The sequence below is a fragment of the Convolutriloba macropyga genome, chromosome 13, assembly GCF_964194025.1.
Source record: "Convolutriloba macropyga chromosome 13, txConMacr16.3, whole genome shotgun sequence".
NCBI lineage: Eukaryota > Metazoa > Xenacoelomorpha > Acoela > Convolutidae > Convolutriloba > Convolutriloba macropyga.
The window spans coordinates 1,018,591-1,044,662 of NC_134480.1; the positions used below are offsets into that span (position 1 = coordinate 1,018,591).

The window sequence follows — 26,072 nt, forward strand, 5'->3', positions numbered from 1 at the left end:
TGCAATAACTCTTTATCTTAAGATTTGACAAAATTCTCAAGGCTTTCGGCAGTTTCCAAACTGATTCTTAAGTTGGACTGCTCTGGTGCAAAGCTATTTAGTCTTGCTCTGGTTCTGCTTCTATATGTACAAAAGCAGGAAAAAAAATTTTTAAAAAATTTAATTTGCAAAAAACAGACTTATGAAAAGACTAATTGTGGACCCATGAAAAGACCTGAACTCGACTTTGTTGTTTATGAAATGACTAATGGTGAACCCATGAAAAGACCTTAGCTGGACTTTCTTTGTTATGAAAAGACTTAAGCTCGACCCATGAAAAGAAATTAGCTCGACTTTAACTAGGAAGCTCGACCGTGTAATTATAGTCAATATAGCCCCCCCCCCCTACTAGACTATTCAAGTCTTTCCACAAGTCGAGGTCTAGGCCTGGGTGCAGACGTGAATTGGCCAATGATTGGCTAGGCATTATGATACGCCTTCAGAGGTTAGTTAGCCATAACCACAATCATCCAGATTAAGATCAGCTTTCACCTGACTCATTCATCAATAATCAAATATGACTACCCAGGTTTAGGTACAGACCCAAATTGAGCTATGATCAGACTATATAGACTGAAATGACCTCTGATCAGACTTTCCAGACCGAAGTTACCTCTGATAAAACCGAACCCAGACCACTGTCCAGACTATAGTGCGCTTTTGATCAGACCCAAATTCAGACCATTGTCCAGACTATAAACAGACTATGATCAGACCATCTTCAGACCATGGTCCAGACCTTAATCAGACTATGATCAGACTCAAGTGCGCTCAAAATAGTCTGATCAGAGAAAGATTTTAATTATGAACAAATCTCTTAATTTTGCTATAATATATTTATTTCATAAAAACTGGTGTTTGCAGCATTAAAATCATCTAAGGAAAAGCCAATTCTAAAAATATTGCTAATGAAAACGAAACCTAACTGTTGAGAAAAAATTTTATTTACCATATCCCTTAGTTCAAATTTCTGACTCATTGGACGAACTTAGACAGCTATCCACAAGAAACGTCGTGGTCTTCAGTTAATCAAAATTTACTCTTGAGGGGACAGGCATTTGCTATCAGCTGGACTCCTTGTTTCTGATCAGAGTCATCGGACTTTAGATGAGTCTCTGATCGGAACGCTGCTTTTTTGTAGCCTCTTGGCAGAGCCAACATCCCACAATAAAAAAAAACAAAAAAATTGAAAAAATAATGCACTCGAAATCAGACTTTCCAGACCGAATTGACCTCTGATCAGACCAAACTCCGACCATGGTCCAGACTAAAAAGACTATGATCAGACCGTCCGGACCGAATTGACCTCTGATCTCAATTTGGGTCTGGACCAAAACCTGGGTAGGACTAAGAATCAAACATTCTTAGTAACAATACTAATGAGATTTATGGTTCCAATAGGATGTTTAACAATTCTTTACATGATTATGCAATGTTTCAGAGGATGAACCTATGCTTTTTTTAATCGGAACCTGTTATCATCTTTGTATGATAGTTCAGATACAAAAAATAATCACGGCTGCTAAAATTCATCTATCATCCCTAGTCGAGACCTGGAATTTATGAAAAGACCTATTAACTCCAGGTGGGGGGGGGGGGGGTAAGTATTGAATTAAATTACCCTAGTCGAGGACCCTAGTTAAATTCGAGGCTAATTCTTTCCATAAGTCCAGCCAAATTCTTTTCATATGCAAAAGTTAGGCAAACTAAAAAGTTGCGACCGCATCTGGGTTCGATCTCGTGACCTTCTCCAAACTTCCAATTGCGCCAATTGCGTTAAATATCCTTAGCGCTAAATGTCCTTAACTTTAAGGAAATTGAAAAAAGTCACTATAACGGTCGCGAGCGTAATTCCAGGACATGTTTTATTGTCCAGCCAAATTCCAGAACACCTTTATTGTCCAGCCAAATTCCATGACGTATGTTTTAGTTCCAGCCAAATTCTAGGACAGTTCTTTTAGCTCCAGCCAAAGTCCAGAACATCAAATTAAGTCCAGACAATGTCTTTTTATGCCCAGTATCTGTCGAGGACAGTCTTTTCATACCTTAAATCTGTCGAGGACGGTCTTTTAAAAATTCCAGGTTTCAACTAGGCATAGTTTCTACATTTCAACTTATATGGAGTCAGCCATGCTTGTGTATCACCCATTTAAAACACATTACCGTTCTCAAAAAGCAATTTTCCCAAAAATAACATTTAACATTTGCTAGCTTATTCAGGGATCCTGTTGTAACCTTACTCGAAGGGATAGAAGCTTGATCTAGATATGGTGGGATGGTCGTCACTGGACAAATCAACTGTCACATATTTGCCAACACCAGAAGCGATTTCAACACTGATCTCTACATGTTCATCAGATGCAACAGAGGTAACATAGTTGATGACGTCACCAGTAAGGATGGATCTTGTGAGATTGAGTTGAATACTCTCTTTTCCATAGTCACTCTCCGAGGAGAAACTGAATAGGTATTCCTGTCCAGGAGTCAAGTCACCAATTGTCGCCTGGCTTCGTCTAGTATTCAAAACATATATCCTTAACATCGAGCTATGAACACTAGTCGATACCAGATGCTCATCTAGCTATGTTCTTTCAAGTTTGTTCCAGTCGAGCTCTGCCCTCAACTTCTGTTATAGATGCATTTTCGTTCATTTAGTGCCAAAACTTCCCAAAGAAATCGAGTGAGTTATAAGAGATATGTAAACATATTTTCAGTCAGCTAAGACTAAATATATACAAATTCTTTGTGCAATACAAACGCACTGTTCTTTTATTTTTTGATTTTCCACAATTCTGTTAATTTAATTCATGTGTTAGTTTTCGCAGAAAAAAAAACAAATCTTATGCTATCTTGGTCCTATATCTTCACCATAATGAAAAAATTGGTGGGAAATAAGGTGCCTGTCTCTTTGTGATCCTGTACAACCATACTCTATTTATGTGCATATTTGCAAAATGAAGGGTTACCAAGCATAACTGTGGGGGAAAAATTATTGAAAGACGATGTATCGCCTTGCAACATTCTGCCAGATCGTGCAAGATTGTGCAATAGAGATTAGAAGCCCGTCCAATCGGTATAAAACCTTGGTTAATCGCACTTAAGACATAGTCCGAATCGGAGAGGTTCCTTTTTCTACAGATCCGCTTAACACATCTTCTTTGAACTTTCTCTTAAAGCTGTAGTCTAACTTTTCTGGAAAAGTACATAACGTTTAACCCGAACACAGTTAACATTCAGCTTTGTTTCAGCGGGCAAAACTTGTTAAAAAATGAAAAGTTTGATTTGTTCAAGAGTTTTCCAAGTGAAAAAACAATCTCCAAATAACACTTTGTGTGTACCGCCCTCGACATTTTTCCCATATATTATGTCCAGGGACAGTAACACTATTAGAACGTTTTATTTTTGCCCCCTCACCCCAGCCAGTCCAGCAGGCGCATATTTTTTTCAATCCCAGGGCAGGCGCCATATTTTTTTATAATTATTTGCTGCTTCTAACGAGCGATGTGGGAGGAAAAGCTTACTTACATCCTCCACTATTCATGCAAAAAATTAATGAGCAGACTTTTTCTGGCATATACAAAAAACTTTAACGTTATATCATCTCAGCAAATGCACATGATCACCTTCAGTGGTATCTTGTGTCAATTTCGACTATTTTATAAATTTCTGACTGAAAAAAATATAATTTTGTAAGAATTTCTGTTTAGTCAATTTTTCTGGCAGAATCTAGGAAGATTTTTTTGTCATAATATTTCAAGACATCCTTCAGTTTTTTCAAGTACCTTTAACGCTTAAATCTCGCTAAATCCACACCAAATCCTCAATAACTTAACTAAAAACATGCAAAGGTCGCAATATGTGTTTTTAACATATACTCTTGGCACCGACTAATTTAATCAGTTAAGCCAGCCAAATAAGTACAGCAGAAATGCACAATATAGAAACATCCGAATCTTATTGAAAACCTAATTTATTTGAGGAAATTGATTTTTTCTAGAAAAAATCAATTTATTGGAGTTGGAGTGGATTTAGCCAGATTTGAGGGTTAAATGTACTTGAAATAATTGAAGGCTGTCTTGTATGATTATGACGAATAACATTCTGCCAGAATAACGACATTCTACATCAAACGACATTGTGATACTTACACATATTATTAGTCATTCTTTAACTTTTGCTGACGATGTTTAATTTTGTCTTGCAAATAGTGCAACTTTGGCAGAATATTGCAAGTTGGCCATTTTTTGCAAGAGTTTAGCCGAATCTTACAAGATGATCATCTAATCTTCACAAAGGAAACGAATGAAAAAGTGGTTGTAATCTTACCCTGAATTGAGGAATTCACATGGACAGGTGCTGTCTTCGGGTATAATTGTCAATAACACTTTCTGAAACATGGATGGGTTGCTTTGTTTAACCCAATTTTATTTGCTTCAGTCGAAATTAGCAGAAACAATTTTCAGGATAAATATACCTAAACGAGACAACTGATGATATATTTTTAAATCAAATAATCCCCTGCAAACTTTGACATAAATCTATTACAAAAACTAAATCAAATCAAATGGATAATTCTCATTACGTGGCATATGTCAAATTCTTTGTAAGCTATCTCGAATTTGTCGATTTTTAAAGATAAACTTTTAAAATTAGGGCTATTATTTGCAAGAAAATTTGTCACAGTTAGCGACTTTATTTCAAAGTTGCTTCAATGCTTCGAGTCAGGTGAAATCGTAATTTTTCGCGATGCCTGTTTTCTAGCGACTGTGAACAAAACAAGAGTTTATTACGCTAAAAGGAACTAATTTCCAAGAGTCGCCTTTGAATGTCGCGAATGTTCAGCGCGTTTCTCACACGATGTTTCGCACATCATTCCTTACAAAACTGTTTATATTATATAAAATCAATTTAAATGGGATGAATTTTGGGAATCAAGGGCTTAGTGTTTTAAGTCATGGGTACGGAATTGGAAGCAGGGTTTGAGTGTGCCTGCAGTTTTTGAAAAAATCAGAGCTTTTCAGGGCATTTCTTGCAAAGTGTCCGCGCATTTCACCGCGGTATTATGAAACCCTAGACGAACTGGGACGGTTATCTGCTAAGATCTTGCAAGATTCTTGCGAAAAACGGTTATCTGGTAAGATCTTGTAAGAGTCTTGCAAATAACGGTTATCTGCTAAGAGGCAAGATTGCAACGGTTATCTTGTAAGACACTTACAAGACCCTTACCAGATAAGCGTTTCATCTTTTTTGGTTAAAGCATCCAAAAAAGTCTGTGTTTTCCACCCTAGACACAAATGGGTGACTTCAAAATAAAAGAAATATACCGACTTTTTGTTGTGGTAGTACAAATAGGATTTCTAGTTGTATTTCAACCAACCATACAAAGAATTTTTATTTTGCCAGCTAGACAGCCTGTAAACACAAAAACCAACATTGTTGCTCACCGTAGAGACTATTTTCCTTAATATGCTTACCAGACAAACAGATGTGACATCATCACAATCCGCACAAAAAAGCTGCAGATTTTTGCTTTTTGGAGTAATGTGGATCAATTCCATCTGGTGCCATCAAAAATGTTAGTTGATGTAAGAATTTCAACTCATCGCAAACTAAATTTCTGAAAAAAAAATTCCAGGCCAATTTGTGGGGCGTCAATGTACACAATGATGCACACATACTGCGGAACTGTGTCGATCAAAAGAAATGTTTTGTACAAAGCATTTTTTTGATCTGTTCAATACTACTGACAATCAAGTTTTACCAACTGATTGAACTTTCTAAGCGTCAATTAACTTGTCCTTTGGTAATTTGTTGTCATGAATCTTTTATCGAGTCGATCTTTTTGCTTTGTATCATTTGTTATCCTCTAAAAAAGCAAAAAAACTGCAGCTTTTCACAAAAAGTCAATTGAATAGCTAAATTCATCACAGATGTGTTAACAATGCTTTATAACGGTTTCAAATATAGATTACCGTAGTAAACAATGTTTGCCGTGCACCCGAGACACAAATGGGCGACTTCAAATTAAAAGATATATACTGAGCTTTTGTTGTGGTAGTACAAATAGGATTTCCAGTTGTATTTCAACCAACCATACAAAGAATTTATATTTTGCTACCTAGACAGCCATATAACACAAAAACCAACTTTTTTGATCAACGTAAAGACTATTTTTCCTAATATACTTACCTACAAATAGATATGACGTCATGACTTTCCGCACAAGAAAGCTGCAGATTTTTGCTTTTGGGGGTAATGTGGATCAATTCCAACTGGTGTCATCAAAAATGTAAATTGGAGCAGGAACTTGTACTCATCGCAAACTAGGTATCTGACAAAAGTTTTTCATGCCATTTTGTGTGGCGTCAAGATGCAAAACGATACACATATACTGCGGAACTGTGTTGATCAAAAGAAATATTATGTACAAAGCATCATTTGATCTGTTCAATACTACTGACAATCAAGTTTTACCAACTGATTGAACTGTCTAACCGTCAATTAACTTGTCCTTTGGTAATTTGTTGTCATGAATCATTTATCGAGTCGATCTTTTTGCTTTGTATCATTTGTTATCCTCTAGAAAAGCACAAAAACTGCAGCTTTTCTCAAAAAGTCAATTGAATAGCAAAATTCATCAAAGATGTTTTATCAATGCTTTATGATGGTTTTTAAAATAGATTACAGTAAAAACAATGTTTACCGGGCACCCGAGACAAAAATGGGTGACTTCAAATCATAAGGTATATACCGACTTTTTGTTGTGGTAGTACAAATAGGATTTCCAGTTGTATTTCAACCAACCATACAAGGAATTTTTATTTTGCTATCTAGACAGCCTGTAAACACCAAAACCAACAATTTTGGTCACCGTGAAGACTATTTTTTTTAATATACACACCAAATAAACAGATATGATTTCATGAGTTTCCGCACAAGAAAGCTGCAGATTTTGTCTTTTGGGGGTAATTTGGATCAATTCCATCTGGTGCCATCAAAAATGTTAGTTGAAGTAAGAGTTTGTACCCGTCGCAAACTAGCTTTTTATCAAAGTTTTCCATGCCAATTTGTCGGGCGCCAAGATACACAAATATACACCCATAATGCGGAACTGTGTCTATCAAAAGAAATATTTTGTACAAAGCATTTTTTGATCTGTTCAATACTGCTGAGAATCAAGTTCTCCCAACTTATTGAACTTTCTAACCATCAAAAACTTATTCTTCGGTAGTCTGTTGCCATGAATCAGTTATTGCGTCAATCTTTTAATTTTGTATCATTTGTTATCCTATAAAAAAGCAAAAAAAAAACTGCAGCTTTTCACAAAAAGTCAATTGAATAGCTAAATTCATCACAGATGTGTTAACAATGCTTTATAACGGTTTCAAATATAGATTACCGTAGTAAACAATGGTTGCCGTGCACCCGGGACACAAATGGGCGACTTCAAATAAAAAGATATATACTGACCTTTTGTTGTGGTAGTGCAAATAGGATTTCCAGTTGTATTTCAACCAACCATACAAAGAATTTATATTTTGCTACCTAGACCGCCATATAACACAAAAACCAAAATTTTTGATCAACGTAAAGACTTTTTTTCTTAATATACTTACCTACAAACAAATATGACGTCATGACTTTCCGCACAAGAAAGCTGCTGATTTTTGCTTTTGGGGGTAATGTGGATCAATTCCACCTGGTGTCATCAAAAATGTAAATTGGAGCAGGAACTTGCACTCATCGCAAATTAGGTATCTGACAAAAGTTTTTCATGCCATTTTGTGTGGCGTCAAGATGCAAAACGATACACATATACTGCGGAACTGTGTTGATCAAGAGAAATATTATGTACAAAGCATCAATTGATCTGTTCAATACTACTGACAATCAAGTTTTACCAACTGATTGAACTTTCTAACCGTCAATTAACTTGTCCTTTGGTAAATTGTTGTCATGAATCATTTATCGCGTCGATCTTTTTGCTTTGTATCATTTGTTATCCTCTAGAAAAGCACAAAAACTGCAGCTTTTCTCAAAAAGTCAAATGAATAGCAAAATTCATCACAGATGTTTTATCAATGCTTTATGATGGTTTTTAAAATAGATTACAGTAAAAAACCTTGTTTACCGGGCAACCGAGACACAAATGGGTGACTTCAAAACAAAAGGTATATACCGACTTTTTGTTGTGGTAGTACAAATAGGATTTCCAGTTGTATTTCAACCAACCCTACAAAGAATTTTTATTTTGCCAGCTAGACAGCCTGTAAACACAAAAACCAACATTGTTGCTCACCGTAGAGACTTTTTTTCTGAATATGTTTACCAAACAAACAGATATGACTTCATCACATTCGCACAAAAAGTTTGCAGATTTTTACTTTTTGGGGTAATGCGGATCAATTCCATTTGGTGCCATCAAAGATTATAGTTGAAGTAGGAATTTGTACCCATCGCAGACTAGTCTTCAGGACAAGTTTTTCATGCCAATTTATGGGGCGTCAAGATACACAACGATACGCACATACTGCGGGACTGTGTCCATCAAAAAAATATTTTACACAAAGCATTTTTTGATCTGTTCAATACTACCGAAAATCAAATTTCCCAACTAACTGAATTTTCTAATCATCAAACAATTTACTCTTTGGTAGTCTGTTGACATGAACCAGCTATCGCGTCACGCTTTTTTTTGAATCATTTGTTACCCTCTAAAAAGCACAAAATCTGCTGCTTTTCTCAAAAAGTCAATTAAACAGCAAAATTCATCACAGATGTTTTATCAATGCTTTATAACGGTTTTAAATATAGATTACAGTAGTAAACGATGTTTGCCGGGCACCCGAGACACTAATGGGTGACTTCAAATTAAAAGATATATACCGACTTTTTCTTGTGGTAATACAAATAGGATTTCCAGTTGTATTTCAACCAACCAGACAAAGAATTTTTATTTTGCTATCTAGACAGCCCGTAAACACAAAAACCAACATTTTTGATCAACGTATAGACTATTTTTCCTAATATGATTACCTACAAACAGATATGACGTCATGGCTTTCCGCACAAGAAAGCTGCAGATTTTTGCTTTTGGGGGTAATGTTGATCAATTCCACCTGGTGTCATCAAAAATGTAAATTGGAGCAGGAACTTGTACTCATCGCAAACTAGGTATCTGACAAAAGTTTTTCATGCCATTTTGTGTGGCGTCAAGATGCACAACGATACACATATACTGCGGAACTGTGATGATCAAAACAAATATTATGTACAAAGCATTCCTTGATCTGTTCAATACTACTGAGAGTCAAGTTTTCCCAACTCATTGAACTTTCTGACCATCAAAAATTTGTTCCTCGGTAGTCTGTTGTCATGAATCAGTTATCGAGTCAACCTTTTTAATTTGTATCATTTGTTATCTTCTACAAAAGCACAAAAACTGCAACTTTTCACAAAAAGTCAATTGAACAGCAAATTTCATCACAGATTTCCTAACAATCTTTTATAATGGTTTTAAATATAGATTAAAATAAAAAACAGTGTTGGCTGTGAACCCGAGACACAAATGGTTGACTTCAAAATAAAAGATATATACTGACTTTTTATTGTGGTAGTACAAATAGGATTTCCAGTTGTATTTCAATCAACATTAAAAGGGATTTTTATTTTGCCAACCAGACAGCCTATTAACACAAAAAAACAACATTTGTGGTCACCTCAAAGAGTATTTTTTCAAATAGACTTACAAAACAAACAGATATGACTTCATGACTTTCCGCACAAGAAAGCTGCAGATTTTGGCTTTTGGGGGTAATAAGAATCAATTCCATCTGGAGCCTTCAAAAATGTTATTTGAAGCAGGAACTTATACCCCTTGTAAATTCGGTTTCTGACAAAATTTTTCCATGCCATTTTGTGTGGCGTCAAGATACACAACGATACCTTCATACTGTGGAACTGTGTCTATCAAAAGAAGTATTATGTACTAAGCATTTTTTGATCTGTTCAATTCTACTGACAATCAAATTTTCCCAAATGATTGAACTTTCTAACCATCCGACAGCTTATTTTTTGGTAGTCTGTTGTCTTGAATCAGTTATCGGGTCAATTTTTCAGTTAGTTTACAGTAAATCAACAATTTTTCTTTTTTTTGAAATCATGAAATTTTGTTGATATTGATTTTTTGTCAAAGCACGCAAAGCACCCTGGCCTTTACGGCGAAGTGGGAAAAATTTTTCCACTTCGCGATAGAGGTCTTGGGTGTCCAGCAACTAGCCAGGGACTTCGAACTTGTCCAGAATGATTTCCAAGACGCACATTTTGGAAGAATTTGGGCCGTATTAATAGCCCAAAAATCAGGATACACTTCATTTGTTTGACGATTTCTTTAAAACTACTGTACCAATTTCAACGGGAATGGTCTTGTTTTGTTGACACTGAACCCCTGTTGGTTGCAGTGTGTAGTTGATTTCTCAAATCGGCGTATTCAAAAAATTATTAATGTTTAAATTCGAAAAATGTCGCTTTTTTGGTCACTTGGCAGGCTACCTATTTTTTGCTATAACTTCTTCTAGTTACACTTTCTCCCAAACTACTGTACCAAAATAGACGGGCAGTGTCGCAATTTTGCTCGTCTGAAACCCACCTTAATTGCCTTGTTGATTGGTTTCTCAAGTTGGCAATTGTTCCAAAAAGTTGGAGGAAAGATCTTGTTTTTTCACATTGAGAAACGAACTTAGTGTTTTGTACTTTTTCGAATTTCTCATTCATTTTTTGACCAAAACAAGTAGTTATTGGCTTGACCTGTTAATTTTAAGACGTTCTTCTCTGGAATGGCTAGTCACAGTCCTAAAAATATTCATTAGAACTGCTATTCAATGATGAATTGCGGAAAAAAGCATCTGTTCTCAAACTTTGTGGTTGAGTGGTGTTTTGCGCAATTGAACAAGTTTTTCGGTGTGCGTTTTGTGTTTTCTAGACACTATTTAAGTAGTTGAAGCTAACTGTTTCGAATAATGGGGTTTATTCAACATTTTTTCTTTTTTCACGATTTCATCAAATTTCTGTGAATGTTGTTTTATGTCAAAACACACAAAACATCATAACCTTCATGGTGAGGTGGGAAAATTTTTCCCACCTCACCATGAAGGTTTGCCGTGACCTAGAACGTCAAAGTGGACCAGAATAACACCCACAAATACGCCGGGAACGCTGTTTCACGTTGTCTTACGTCGGTTCCTGAGATTTTGGGCTTCGCTGCTGGCCCAAAAAATGGGGTATAGAATAGTATTTTGTTAATAACTTCTAAAGTACTAAACCAAATTAAACGGTCGCATTTTGTTGACACTGAACCCCTCTTGCTTACAGTGTTTGATTGGTTTCCCAAATCGGCCTAATCAAAAAGTTATTAATGATCAAAGTTGAAATAGGTCGAAATTTTGGGCTATTCGGGATGACCCAAATTTCGGTACAACAAAACAGCTGATTTGCCGAATAAATGTTAGTGTTTTAGAATCCTCAGTTGGTGGGGAGTATCCCCATATATATTTTCCATAGCTTTTTACGGAATTGAGATGGTCAAATTTGGCTCTGAAGTCAGGTCACCATGCTTTTTTGGTGATTTGGTACCGTACCTTATAATTGCTATAACTCCTCGAAGAATGTACCGATCGGGCTCATTTTTAAATATGATGCCAGGTGAAGTCAGGTCACCTCGCTTTTTGGGTCATTTGGCAGGGTACCTATTTTTCGCTATAACTTCTTCTAGAAGGGACCTATTCTGCTCATTTTTTGATATGATGCGTATCTCAAGCAGTGCTACAAACTGTTCTAAGGGGGTTTATTTTTGTTCGGCCGTTTTAGAGAAATTGGCCAGTAAACTTGACCTCGATTTTAGCCCCAGAAGCGGTTGACACCACCTTGACACCACCTTGAAGCTCTATCACAAATCGATTTAAAGCTTGTTTATTGGTTCGTTAGCTTCCTTATATTATGACAAAGCTTTCTAGCTATTATTTGTAATTTGTTTGACACATTTTTATGTCAAATTTTAGCTCTGAAGTCAGGTCACCTCGCTTTTTGGTCATTTGGTACGGTACCTTATAATTGCTATAACTCCTCGAAGAACGTACCGATTGGGCTCATTTTTTAACATGATGCGTATCTCAAGCAGTACTACCAACGGTACTAAGGGGGTTTATTTTTGTTCAGCCGTTTTAGAGAAATTGACCAGTAAACTTGACCTCAGTTTTAGCCCCAGAAGCGGTTGACACCAGCGGTTGACACCGTTGACACCTTGAAGCTTTGAACTGTATTGAAAAAAAATACTGTTTTGAATAGCCCGTTTAACGTAGATTCCGAGTATATATACTTTATATATCATTTTCTGTGGTTTAGGTGTTCAATTTTAGCTCTGAAGGTGGTGCATCTCTCCTCTAAGGTCATTTGGTACGGTACCTTCTTTTTGCTATAACTCCTCGAAGAGTGCACCGATTGGGCTCATTTTTTAATATGATGCGTATCTCAAGCAGCGCTAAAAACGGTACCAAGGGTGTTTTTGTTTTTGTTCAGCCGTTTTTGAGAAATTGCCCGGGAAACTTGACCCAGATTGACCCCCATGAGGAGAGAAGCACTATATTGATGACCATGTTTAACTTCTATATGACTGCATTCGCCCCGAGAATTGGTTGTGTAGACTGCACTGACAGCGTGTGGCTTGTGTGGTTATAAATCACTGGTTATAATGAGTGGTTATAATGTGGTTATAATGTGGTTTTAGTACAGAAACAGGACCGAAAATTGGTCAATTTGGTCATTTGGTACGGTACCTTGATGTTGGAATATCTCCTCGTAGAGTCAACCGATTTTCGATCTGTTTGTTGATTTGAACTCAGCTTGAGCCGTACTTGATTCCCTGTAAATGGCGTTTTGTTTTCTTCAGCCGTTTTTGAGAAATTGGCCAAGACACATGCGGTCATTTTGACCTTTTAGTGACTGGTAGGTTTCACGTTTCTACATGCAAAATGTTGAAGTTAATGACTTTGACTGCACGAATAGGCTCGTTGAACTCCATTTGTAATGGGGAAGCTCCCCATATATAGTTTATATACCGTTTTCAGAGTTTCAGGGGGTCAATTTTGGGTCTGCAGATGACCCCCCCCCCAACCCCCTGATTACATGCTCACAATTTCATAAAAAGTGACTTTCAATCTAGTCAAGGACTTGTTCAAATGATTTGAGGGTCTATGTAGGAGTGTCATAGTCCTATAAGGTTCTACTGCAGGGCTAATTGTTGATCTAGCTGGTCTGAGGAAAAAGTACTTAATACGTTGTCAAAATTCGAGCTCAAAATAAAAGTTATACTTGTGCGTTTTCATAAAAAGTGATTTTCAATATAGCCGAGGACTTGTTCAAATGAGTTGAGGGTCTATGTAGGAGTGTCATAGTCCTATAAGGTTCTACTGGAGGGCTAATTGTTGATCTAAGTGCTCTGAGGAAAAAGTACTTAATACGTTGTCAAATTTCGAGCTCAAAATAAAATTTATTCTTGTGCGTTTTCATAAAAAGCAATTTTCAATATAGCCGAGGACTTGTTCAAATGAGTTGAGGGTCTATGTAGGAGTGTCATAGTCCTGTAAGGTTCTACTGCAGGGCTAATTGTTGATCTAGCTGGTCTGAGGAAAAAGTACTTAATACGTTGTCAAATTTCGAGCTCAAAATTTATTCTTGTGCGTTTTCATAAAAAGTGATTTTCAATATAGCCGAGGACTTGTTCAAATGATTTGAGGGTCTATGTAGGAGTGTCTTAGTCCTAGTAGCTTCTACTGGAGGGCTAATTGTTGGTCTAGGTGGTTTGAGAAAAAAGTACTTAATACGTTGACAAATTTCGAATCTCAAAAGTTATTCTTGTGCGTTTTCATAAAAAGCGACTTTCAATCTAGTCAAGGACTTGTTCAAATGAATTGAGGGCCTACGTAGGAGTGTCATAGTCCTAGTGGGTTCTAAAAGCGAGCTTTTTTTTATCCAGCTGATTTACGAAAAAAGTACTTAATACGTTGTAAAATTTCGGGCTCAAAAAATTGATTTGGACAGTTTCATAAAAAGCAACTTTCAATCTAGTCAAGGAATTGTTCAAATGATTTGTGGGTCTATGTAGGAGTGTCATAGTCCTATTAGGTTCTACTGGAGGGCTAATTGTTGATCTAGGTGGTGTGAGGAAAAAGTACTTAATACGTTGTCAATTTTCGAGCTCAAAATAAAATTTATTCTTGTGCGTTTTCATAAAAAGTGATTTTCAATATAGCCGGGGACTTGTTCAAATGAGTTGAGGGTCTACGTAGGAGTGTCTTAGTCCTAGTAGGTTTTACTGGAGGGCTAATTGTTGGTCTAGGTGGTTTGAGAAAAAAATGCTTAATACGTTGTCAACTTTCGAGCTCAAAAGTTATTCTTGTGCGTTTTCATAAAAAGCGACTTTCAATCTAGTCAAGGACTTGTTCAAATGAATTGAGGGCCTGCGTAGGAGTGTCATAGTCCTAGTGGCTTCTAAAAGTGAGCTTTTTTTGATCCAGCTGATTTACGAAAAAAGTACTTAATACGTTGTCAAATTTCGGGCTCAAAAAATTGATTTGTACAGTTTCATAAAAAGGAACTTTCAATCTAGTCAAGGACTTGTTCAAATGAATTGAGGGCATACGTAGGAGTGTCATAGTCCTAGTGGGTTCTAAAAGTGAGCTTATTTATGATCCAGCTGATTTACGAAAAAAGTACTTGATACGTTGTCAAATTTCGGGCTCAAAAAATTGATTTGTGCAGTTTCATAAAAAGCGACTTTCAATCTAAGCAAGGACTTGTTCAAATGAATTGAGGGCCTACGTAGGACTGTCATAGTCCTAGTGGGTTCTACTGGAGGGCTAATTGTTGATCTAGGTTGTCTGAGGAAAAAGTACTTAATACGTTGTCAAATTTCGAGCTCAAAATTTATTCTTGTGCGTTTTAATAAAAAGTGATTTTCAATATAGCCGAGGACTTGTTCAAATGAGTTGAGGGTCTATGTAGGAGTGTCTTAGTCCTAGTAGGTTCTACTGGAGGGCTAATTGTTGGTCTAGGTGGTTTGAGAAAAAAGTACTTAATACGTTGTCAAATTTCGAGCTCAAAAGTTATTCTTGTGCGTTTTCATAAAAAGCGACTTTCAATCTAGTCAAGGACTTGTTCAAATGAATTGAGGGCCTACGTAGGAGTGTCATAGTCCTAGTGGCTTCTAAAAGTGAGCTTATTTTTGATCCAGCTGATTTACGAAAAAAGTACTTGATACGTTGTCAAATTTCGGGCTCAAAAAATTGATTTGTGCAGTTTCATAAAAAGCGACTTTCAATGTAAGCAAGGACTTGTTCAAATGAGTTGAGGGTCTATGTAGGAGTGTCTTAGTCCTAGTAGGTTCTACTGGAGGGCTAATTGTTGGTCTAGGTGGTTTGAGAAAAAAGTACTTAATACGTTGTCAAATTTCGAGCTCAAAAGTTATTCTTGTGCGTTTTCATAAAAAGTGATTTTCAATATAGCCGAGGACTTGTTCAAATGATTTGAGGGTCTATGTAGGAGTGTCTTAGTCCTAGTAGGTTCTACTGGAGGGCTAATTGTTGGTCTAGGTGGTTTGAGAAAAAAGTACTTAATACATTGACAAATTTCGAGCTCAAAAGTTATTCTTGTGCGTTTTCATAAAAAGCGACTTTCAATCTAGTCAAGGACTTGTTCAAATGAATTGAGGGCCTACGTAGGAGTGTCATAGTCCTAGTGGGTTCTACTGGAGGGCTAATTGTTGATCTAGGTGGTCTGAGGAAAAAGTACTTAATACGTTGTCAAATTTCGAGCTCAAAATTTATTCTTGTGCGTTTTCATAAAAAGTGATTTTCAATATAGCCGAGGACTTGTTCAAATGAGTTGAGGGTCTATGTAGGAGTGTCTTAGTCCTAGTAGGTTCTACTGGAGGGCTAATTGTTGGTCTAGGTGGTTTGAGAAAAAAGTACTTAATACGTTGTCAAATTTCGAGCTCAAAAGTTATTCTTGTGCGTTTTCATAAAAAGTGATTTTCAATATAGCCGAGGACTTGTTCAAATGATTTGAGGGTCTATGTAGGAGTGTCTTAGTCCTAGTAGGTTCTACTGGAGGGCTAATTGTTGGTCTAGGTGGTTTGAGAAAAAAGTACTTAATACGTTGACAAATTTCGAGCTCAAAAGTTATTCTTGTGCGTTTTCATAAAAAGCGACTTTCAATCTAGTCAAGGACTTGTTCAAATGAATTGAGGGCCTACGTAGGAGTGTCATAGTCCTAGTGGGTTCTAAAAGCGAGCTTTTTTTGATCCAGCTGATTTACGAAAAAAGTACTTGATACGTTGTCAAATTTCGGGCTCAAAAAATTGATTTGTGCAGTTTCATAAAAAGCGACTTTCAATGTAAGCAAGGACTTGTTCAAATGAATTGAGGGCCTACGTAGGAGTGTCATAGTCCTAGTGGGTTCTACTGGAGGGCTAATTGTTGATCTAGGTGGTCTGAGGAAAAAGTACTTAATACGTTGACAAATTTCGAGCTCAAAATTTATTCTTGTGCGTTTTCATAAAAAGTGATTTTCAATATAGCCGAGGACTTGTTCAAATGAGTTGAGGGTCTATGTAGGAGTGTCTTAGTCCTAGTAGGTTCTACTGGAGGGCTAATTGTTGGTCTAGGTGGTTTGAGAAAAAAGTACTTAATACGTTGTCAAATTTCGAGCTCAAAAGTTATTCTTGTGCGTTTTCATAAAAAGTGATTTTCAATATAGCCGAGGACTTGTTCAAATGATTTGAGGGTCTATGTAGGAGTGTCTTAGTCCTAGTAGGTTCTACTGGAGGGCTAATTGTTGGTCTAGGTGGTTTGAGAAAAAAGTACTTAATACGTTGACAAATTTCGAGCTCAAAAGTTATTCTTGTGCGTTTTCATAAAAAGCGACTTTCAATCTAGTCAAGGACTTGTTCAAATGAATTGAGGGCCTACGTAGGAGTGTCATAGTCCTAGTGGGTTCTAAAAGCGAGCTTTTTTTGATCCAGCTGATTTACGAAAAAAGTACTTATTACGTTGTCAAATTTCGGGCTCAAAAAATTGATTTGTACAGTTTCATAAAAAGCAACTTTCAATCTAGTCAAGGAATTGTTCAAATGATTTGAGGGTCTATGTAGGAGTGTCAAAGTCCTATTAGGTTCTACTGGAGGGCTAATTGTTGATCTAGGTGGTCTGAGGAAAAAGTACTTAATACGTTGTCAAATTTCGAGCTCAAAATAAAATTTATTCTTGTGCGTTTTCATAAAAAGTGATTTTCAATATAGCCGAGGACTTGTTCAAATGAGTTGAGGGTCTATGTAGGAGTGTCTTAGTCCTAGTAGGTTCTACTGGAGGGCTTATTGTTGGTCTAGGTGGTTTGAGAAAAAAGTACTTAATACGTTGTCAAATTTCGAGCTCAAAAGTTATTCTTGTGCGTTTTCATAAAAAGCGACTTTCAATCTAGTCAAGGACTTGTTCAAATGAATTGAGGGCCTGCGTAGGAGTGTCATAGTCCTAGTGGGTTCTAAAAGCGAGCTTTTTTTTGATCCAGCTGATTTACGAAAAAAGTACTTAATACGTTGTCAAATTTCGGGCTCAAAAAATTGATTTGTACAGTTTCATAAAAAGCAACTTTCAATCTAGTCAAGGACTTGTTCAAATGAATTGAGGGCCTACGTAGGAGTGTCATAGTCCTAGTGGGTTCTAAAAGTGAGCTTATTTTTGATCCAGCTGATTTACGAAAAAAGTACTTGATACGTTGTCAAATTTCGGGCTCAAAAATTGATTTGTGCAGTTTCATAAAAAGCGACTTTCAATCTAAGCAAGGACTTGTTCAAATGAATTGAGGGCCTACGTAGGAGTGTCATAGTCCTAGTGGGTTCTTCTGGAGGGCTAATTGTTGATCTAGGTGGTCTGAGGAAAAAGTACTTAATACGTTGTCAAATTTCGAGCTCAAAATTTATTCTTGTGCGTTTTCATAAAAAGTGATTTTCAATATAGCCGAGGACTTGTTCAAATGAGTTGAGGGTCTATGTAGGAGTGTCTTAGTCCTAGTAGGTTCTACTGGAGGGCTAATTGTTGGTCTAGGTGGTTTGAGAAAAAAGTACTTAATACGTTGTCAAATTTCGAGCTCAAAAGTTATTCTTGTGCGTTTTCATAAAAAGCGACTTTCAATCTAGTCAAGGACTTGTTCAAATGAATTGAGGGCCTACGTAGGAGTGTCATAGTCCTAGTGGCTTCTAAAAGTGAGCTTATTTTTGATCCAGCTGATTTACGAAAAAAGTACTTGATACGTTGTCAAATTTCGGGCTCAAAAAATTGATTTGAGCAGTTTCATAAAAAGCGACTTTCAATCTAAGCAAGGACTTGTTCAAATGAATTGAGGGCCTACGTAGGAGTGTCATAGTCCTAGTGGGTTCTACTGGAGGGCTAATTGTTGATCTAGGTGGTCTGAGGAAAAAGAACTTAATACGTTGTCAAATTTCGAGCTCAAAATTTATTCTTGTGCGTTTTCATAAAAAGTGATTTTCAATATAGCCGACGACTTGTTCAAATGAGTTGAGGGTCTATGTAGGAGTGTCTTAGTCCTAGTAGGTTTTACTGGAGGGCTAATTGTTGGTCTAGGTGGTTTGAGAAAAAAGTACTTAATACGTTGTCAAATTTCGAGCTCAAAAGTTATTCTTGTGCGTTTTCATAAAAAGCGACTTTCAATCTAGTCAAGGACTTGTTCAAATGAATTGAGGGCCTACGTAGGAGTGTCACAGTCCTAGTGGCTTCTAAAAGTGAGCTTATTTTTGATCCAGCTGATTTACGAAAAAAGTACTTGATACGTTGTCAAATTTCGGGCTCAAAAAATTGATTTGTGCAGTTTCATAAAAAGCGACTTTCAATCTCAGCAAGGACTTGTTCAAATGAATTGAGGGCCTACGTAGGAGTGTCATAGTCCTAGTGGGTTCTACTGGAGGGCTAATTGTTGATCTAGGTGGTCTGAGGAAAAAGTACTTAATACGTTGTCAAATTTCGAGCTCAAAATTTATTCTTGTGCGTTTTCATAAAAAGTGATTTTCAATATAGCCGAGGACTTGTTCAAATGAGTTGAGGGTCTATGTAGGAGTGTCTCAGTCCTAGTAGGTTCTACTGGAGGGCTAATTGTTGGTCTAGGTGGTTTGAGAAAAAAGTACTAAATACGTTGTCAAATTTCGAGCTCAAAAGTTATTCTTGTGCGTTTTCATAAAAAGCGACTTTCAATCTAGTCAAGGACTTGTTCAAATGAATTGAGGGCCTGCGTAGGAGTGTCATAGTCCTAGTGGGTTCTGAAAGCGAGCTTTTTTTTGATCCAGCTGATTTACGAAAAAAGTACTTAATACGTTGTCAAATTTCGGGCTCAAAAAATTGATTTGTACATTTTCATAAAAAGCAACTTTCAATCTAGTCAAGGACTTGTTCAAATGAATTGAGGGCCTACGTAGGAGTGTCATAGTCCTAGTGGCTTCTAAAAGTGAGCTTGTTTTTGATCCAGCTGATTTACGAAAAAGTACTTGATACGTTGTCAAATTTCGGGCTCAAAAAATTGATTTGTGCAGTTTCATAAAAAGCGACTTTCAATCTAAGCAAGGACTTGTTCAAATGAATTGAGGGCCTACGTAGGAGTGTCATAGTCCTAGTGGGTTCTACTGGAGGGCTAATTGTTGATCTAGGTGGTCTGAGGAAAAAGTACTTAATACGTTGTCAAATTTCGAGCTCAAAATTTATTCTTGTGCGTTTTCATAAAAAGTGATTTTCAATATAGCCGAGGACTTGTTCAAATGAGTTGAGGGCCTACGTAGGAGTGTCATAGTCCTAGTGGGTTCTACTGGAGGGCTAATTGTTGGTCTAGGTGGTTTGAGAAAAAAGTACTTAATACGTTGTCAAATTTCGAGCTGAAAATTTATTCTTGTGCGTTTTCATAAAAAGCGACTTTCAATCTAGTCAAGGACTTGTTCAAATGAATTGAGGGCCTACGTAGGAGTGTCATAGTCCTAGTGGCTTCTAAAAGTGAGCTTATTTTTGATCCAGCTGATTTACGAAAAAAGTACTTGATACGTTGTCAAATTTCGGGCTCAAAAAATTGATTTGTGCAGTTTCATAAAAAGCGACTTTCAATCTAAGCAAGGACTTGTTCAAATGAATTGAGGGCCTACGTAGGAGTGTCATAGTCCTAGTGGGTTCTACTGGAGGGCTAATTGTTGATCTAGGTGGTCTGAGGAAAAAGTACTTAATACGTTGTCAAATTTCGAGCTCAAAATTTATTCTTGTGCGTTTTCATAAAAAGTGATTTTCAATATAGCCGAGGACTTGTTCAAATGAGTTGAGGGTCTATGTAGGAGTGTCTTAGTCCTAGTAGGTTCTACTGGAGGGCTAATTGTTGGTCTAGGTGGTTTGAGAAAAAAGTACTTAATACGTTGTCAAATTTCGAGCTCAAAAGTTATTCTTGTGCGTTTTCATAAATAGCGACTTTCAATCTAGTCAAGGACTTGTTCAAATGAATTGAGGGCCTACGTAGGAGTGTCATAGTCCTAGTGGCTTCTAAAAGTGAGCTTATTTTTGATCCAGCTGATTTACGAAAAAAGTACTTGATACGTTGTCAAATTTCGGGCTCAAAAAATTGATTTGTGCAGTTTCATAAAAAGCGACTTTCAATCTAAGCAAGGACTTGTTCAAATGAATTGAGGGCCTACGTAGGAGTGTCATAGTCCTAGTGGGTTCTACTGGAGGGCTAATTGTTGATCTAGGTGGTCTGAGGAAAAAGTACTTAATACGTTGTCAAATTTCGAACTCAAAATTTATTCTTGTGCGTTTTCATAAAAAGTGATTTTCAATATAGCCGAGGACTTGTTCAAATGAGTTGAGGGCCTACGTAGGAGTGTCATAGTCCTAGTGGGTTCTACTGGAGGGCTAATTGTTGGTCTAGGTGGTTTGAGAAAAAAGTACTTAATACGTTGTCAAATTTCGAGCTCAAAGTTATTCTTGTGCGTTTTCATAAAAAGCGACTTTCAATCTAGTCAAGGACTTGTTCAAATGAATTGAGGGCCTACGTAGGAGTGTCAAAGTCCTAGTAGGTTCTACTGGAGGGCTAATTGTTGGTCTAGGTGGTCTGAGGAAAAAGTACTTAATACGTTGTCAAATTTCGAGCTCAAAATTTATTCTTGTGCGTTTTCATAAAAAGTGATTTTCAATATAGCCGAGGACTTGTTCAAATGAGTTGAGGGTCTATGTAGGAGTGTCTTAGTCCTAGTAGGTTCTACTGGAGGGCTAATTGTTGGTCTAGGTGGTTTGAGAAAAAAGTACTAAATACGTTGTCAAATTTCGAGCTCAAAAGTTATTCTTGTGCGTTTTCATAAAAAGCGACTTTCAATCTAGTCAAGGACTTGTTCAAATGAATTGAGGGCCTGCGTAGGAGTGTCATAGTCCTAGTGGGTTCTAAAAGCGAGCTTTTTTTTGATCCAGCTGATTTACGAAAAAAAGTACTTAATACGTTCTCAAATTTCGGGCTCAAAAAATTGATTTGTACAGTTTCATAAAAAGCAACTTTCAATCTAGTCAAGGACTTGTTCAAATGAATTGAGGGCCTACGTAGGAGTGTCATAGTCCTAGTGGGTTCTAAAAGTGAGCTTATTTTTGATCCAGCTGATTTACGAAAAAAGTACTTGATACGTTGTCAAATTTCGGGCTCAAAAAATTGATTTGTGCAGTTTCATAAAAAGCGACTTTCAATCTAGGCAAGGACTTGTTCAAATGAATTGAGGGCATACGTAGGAGTGTCATAGTCCTAGTGGTTTCTGAAAGAGTGCTATTTTTTCATCTACTTTGTTTTGAAAGTCCGATCAATGATGTTTTTGATTTGGAAAGGTTGAGCTGGGTTAAATTCGGTCTGGAGCGTGTGATCAAAATACAATTGGTCTGGAAAATTGATAAGATTTTTTGATCTGAACCGCAACCTTGCTAGTAAAAGTGGCAGTATGAATAGCAGTATAACTCAGCGGCCTGAAATGCGGCTTTAATTTTGGTTCGACCATATTTAGGAAACCTGTCTGTATGCAAACTTTTTATTTTAAGATTTTTGATTTGACAAAAATGCCGCGAAATTACGTTCGCAAAACGTCCAAACCATTTCAAGGATACCGGTTTGATCTTGCTGTCAACGCAATAAAAAATGGCTGTACAATAAGGATGGCGGCGCGAAACTTTGGCGTTGCGTACACAACGTTGTGGAGGCATCAGCAAAGAAATGTGCTCAATTATGCTTCAGTGAAAGCTGGCCGCTCATCTCTCTTCACTGACTACCAGCCAAGAACGCTTTTCAAAGCCCTCTCCTTTCATACGTTCTCCTTTTCTCAACTGCGCAAGAAAGTGTTTGTTTTTGCCGTTAATATGAACGTAAAGTTGCCTCATAATTGGAAGAGAAATCAGATTTCTGGTATGGATTGGACTCGATCTTTCGTGAAAAAGTTCCCTAGTTTGAGCTTATTTGTGAAGAAGGGTAAAAATTATCGCCAAATGAATTTCACTTGTGTCAATTGTGTGCGGTTGCTTTGTCGAAGCTTAGTTAAGTTAGTATGCGAAAATTGTTGCTTATGTACATGCAAGACTTGTTTCAATCTTAAAGGATATCGTTGTTGTGCAGATGAATAACAAAAGCTAGTATATTGTTGAAGTTCAATATTGCGTTTAACTTATCTTTGGAATTGTTTTTGTTGAGCTCTGAGGAGTTTGCGGCCTTTTTATTCAAATATATCATAATGCTCTATTGTTTCAACTTCTGTTTTTTATTTTCAGGTTTGATTTGATTTTAACTTGCGTTTTGAAAACTCGCAGAAGAAATTGCCTACTTTACATCAGTTTTCAACTGCTCTACATCAAGCTTCAACACTTTCATTCAATCAAGTGAGTTTTCTTTTACTATTCCGGTCCTTTGAGAACAATTGACTTATTTATTGATTTTGACTAGTTCTCTGAAGGACCAGTTCTGAACCTTATATTTGTGTTGCTCCTCGCGGTAGTGCGGTGGAGTACGTCTTTTGTTTTTCTTTCAGTCCGTGGTAGCACAAGTTGGGTTTGTTGTTCTACTCGCGGTAGCGCGAGTAGGTTTTCGATGCGTCCTAGGTTTTGATAAATTAATAGTCTGAAATATTTATACCTGTGTTTGTGCTTTAGCTCGCCAAAATGAGGTAAGAATTGTACTTGGGCTGTTATTGGTAGCAATAGCAGAAACCAGATAAGTAGGAGAGCTTCTATTTTTTATATACAAATGAACTGATTGAGAAAAAACTTAGATCGGAGAGCACACCTAATAGCAGCAGTGTCTTGGTAGCTTAATAGCCGCGAAGCGATAGCTGGGGCTTTTATTGGCCTTCTCTTGGTTTTTTACAATTCAAAGAATATTGATTTTAATGGGGTGTGGTCTTATTTTAATGATCTGTTCACACATTTTCATGATTTTCTTAGGTCAAATTGGAGTAGTGATTTTGGTCACGCCGAAACAGGAAATGGAGCGAAAGAGCGAGTGGTTTTGCGACGTGAATTTTTTCCGCTCTTATTTTAAAGTGATGTAAGGAAACGGTGTTTGAATAAAAGTTCGCTTTCTGGCTAGTGATTTTTTGTTTCATGCGGTAATTTCAATTTGATTTTTACTGTTTTAGTCGATTTTTTGGATTGGATTTTTGTAAGTGTTTTTCCCAATCTACTCACAGTCCGTTATAAGTCTAGCTTTCTGTTGACGTCACAATCACTTCAATTCTTCTCTTTGTTCATTCGTTCAAGCAGTTTCAACTGAATTGGGTGCGTGACGTCATTTTTCACTCTTATTGGAGCGAGTTTGCTGTTCATTCGCGTGATTAAATGTTCGGTCACGCATAAATTACCTCACACTATAAATGGCTTTCCTTCTTGACTTTTATGTACTTTAAATCAAAGAGATAAGGTCAAGTGATTTGGTGTCCCTCTAATTAATGAAAAAACTGAATTTCTTTATAGTCGGTCTTTTTTACTTTCCTTCTGGAGACTGCGGATTTACGAAGATTTTGTGGCTATTTCTGGCAGTCTGCCAGCTATATTGCTTTTATTGGTTTCATTTTTTTGGGCTTTTCAATAAAAAAGATTTTGATCTGATTTTTTATATTGAACAGCTTTAAATCAATATAAGTCTTACAATTAACCTTATTTAGAATGAATACTCAATCGTCTCAAAACGTCCCCAAAAAAGCTCCCAGTGTGCGACCAAAGTCAGCTCGGCAGGCTTCGAAAATTGATCCAATCGATTTCCCCGCTAACCATGCTTTTCTGGTTTACTTCAATTGCGATGGAAATTTCTCTTTTGTAAAGCCAGATCACTCTAGCTGGCCCGCACACCTTCGCAGCTCTGACAAACTATCTTTGCACTATACTGATGTTGATTTCAAGAGCGCTCTTAAACCCGGAACTACTGTCAAGGGCAAAGTCATAACCAATGGCCCAGCGAATGTAATAGAACGCGTTGATGACTATATGAACCTCCAAATCAACCTTGGAGTTCAAACCGAGGACATGAATTTAACTATGGTTTTCCGAAAAGTTTACGAGGAAATTGAGAGAGAAAAAGAGAACGAACTACCGGCAGCTAAACAGAATGCAAAAGAATTTCGAAAGCAAGCGAAACCAGATGAAGCAATTGAAGGTAATTTAGAAAGCCAAAGAAATCAGGAGGATGAGATTGACTTTTTTGATGAGGCATCCGAGATGTCGAACGAAAGTGATGATAGAGCGGATGAACCTGTTTTCCCGAAAGATAAGAAAGTTGGCAGTGAGGAAAAAGCGTCCTACGTTACAACTGCTCAACTGGTTAATCATTTTTAAATTTTAAGAAATTTTAAGTCTTGTCTAGAGAGTTCAAAACTTCAGTCAGAAAAGTTATTCAAGTTGTTTTGGATAGTGCTAATATATCTACTACTGGAAATGATGAAAACATCTTCATTTAATCTTTGTGATACGGAAACGGTTTAATTTGAGGGCTGTTCATTCTAGTCGGTAGCGACTGGTCTTCTTTCTGTAGCTTTCTAAGTCCGTTTGCAATATTTAGGATGCGTTGGTGAGTCGCTTCGAAAGGGTCATGGAGAGGATTGAGGCACGAATTGATAAGAGTGATAAACTGCTCGACGATATGACAAAGTATGCGAAGCGATCTCTTGACGAAATTTACCGATTCTCGGAAAGCGCAGTCCCTTTAAAGAGACGAGGAGATCTTGTGGATCAAGAGGTTGAGAATGAAAATCAGCCTGAGTTGCTCTACGGTAACATAAATCTGCTGGCACTAGGAGGAGCGACCGCAACTGATAAAGTGTATAACATTGCTAAAGCTCTTTGGACTGAGGAGGAGCGGACAAAAGTGTGTATAGACCCAAAACGAACGCTCTGCGCAAAGTTTAATAGGGAAGCAGCTGACGAGGCAAGGACAAAATTATACAGAGAGGCCGCTGAAATTGTTCTTGGTGATGAGTTTTCCGAAAAATTGTATAATAAAACTTTGAGATTGGTGAATCAAAGAATGCGGGAAAAAAGGTGTAAATCTTTGGTTTCCACCGAGTAAGCTTATACTGTTGCATCGGCAATTGCTGGTTTGTTTTGGATAGTTTTGTTCAGTGAACTTTTCAAATTCAATGTACAAATCTGATTCTTTGCAAATTCACACGTCTTGTTGTTGATTGTGTGTATTGATTGAGTGTCTTGAAATGTTTTTTATTTTCTTCCTGTACTTCAGGTTAATATGAATAATATTAACGAAAACTTGGAACGCGTAATTCTGGCTTTCGAGAGTTTCGAATCAAGTTTGCGAAAAAGCAACATCGTCGAAGTTGATGCTATAAATAGACTGCGCCAAGTTTCTGAAGGTCTTAAACATTTGGTGAGTTAAGATTTCTTTGATATTTGTTTTTGTTCAATTTGTGAAAATTGTCT

The 26,072-nt window shown here is 37.0% G+C and overlaps 1 protein-coding gene across 1 annotated transcript in view; it reads right to left on the minus strand.

Annotated features, from left to right (window-relative positions):
* Nucleotides 1-26,072, minus strand: part of LOC142352075 (uncharacterized) — a 182,777-nt gene that overhangs the window by 79,893 nt on the left and 76,812 nt on the right. Inside the window, exons 13-14 of the mRNA XM_075404432.1 lie at nucleotides 4,366-4,427; nucleotides 2,280-2,552 (exon numbers count right to left, since the gene is read on the minus strand). Of these exons, the coding sequence (XP_075260547.1) occupies nucleotides 2,280-2,552; nucleotides 4,366-4,427 (335 nt within the window). The remainder of the gene's footprint in view (nucleotides 1-2,279; nucleotides 2,553-4,365; nucleotides 4,428-26,072) is intronic.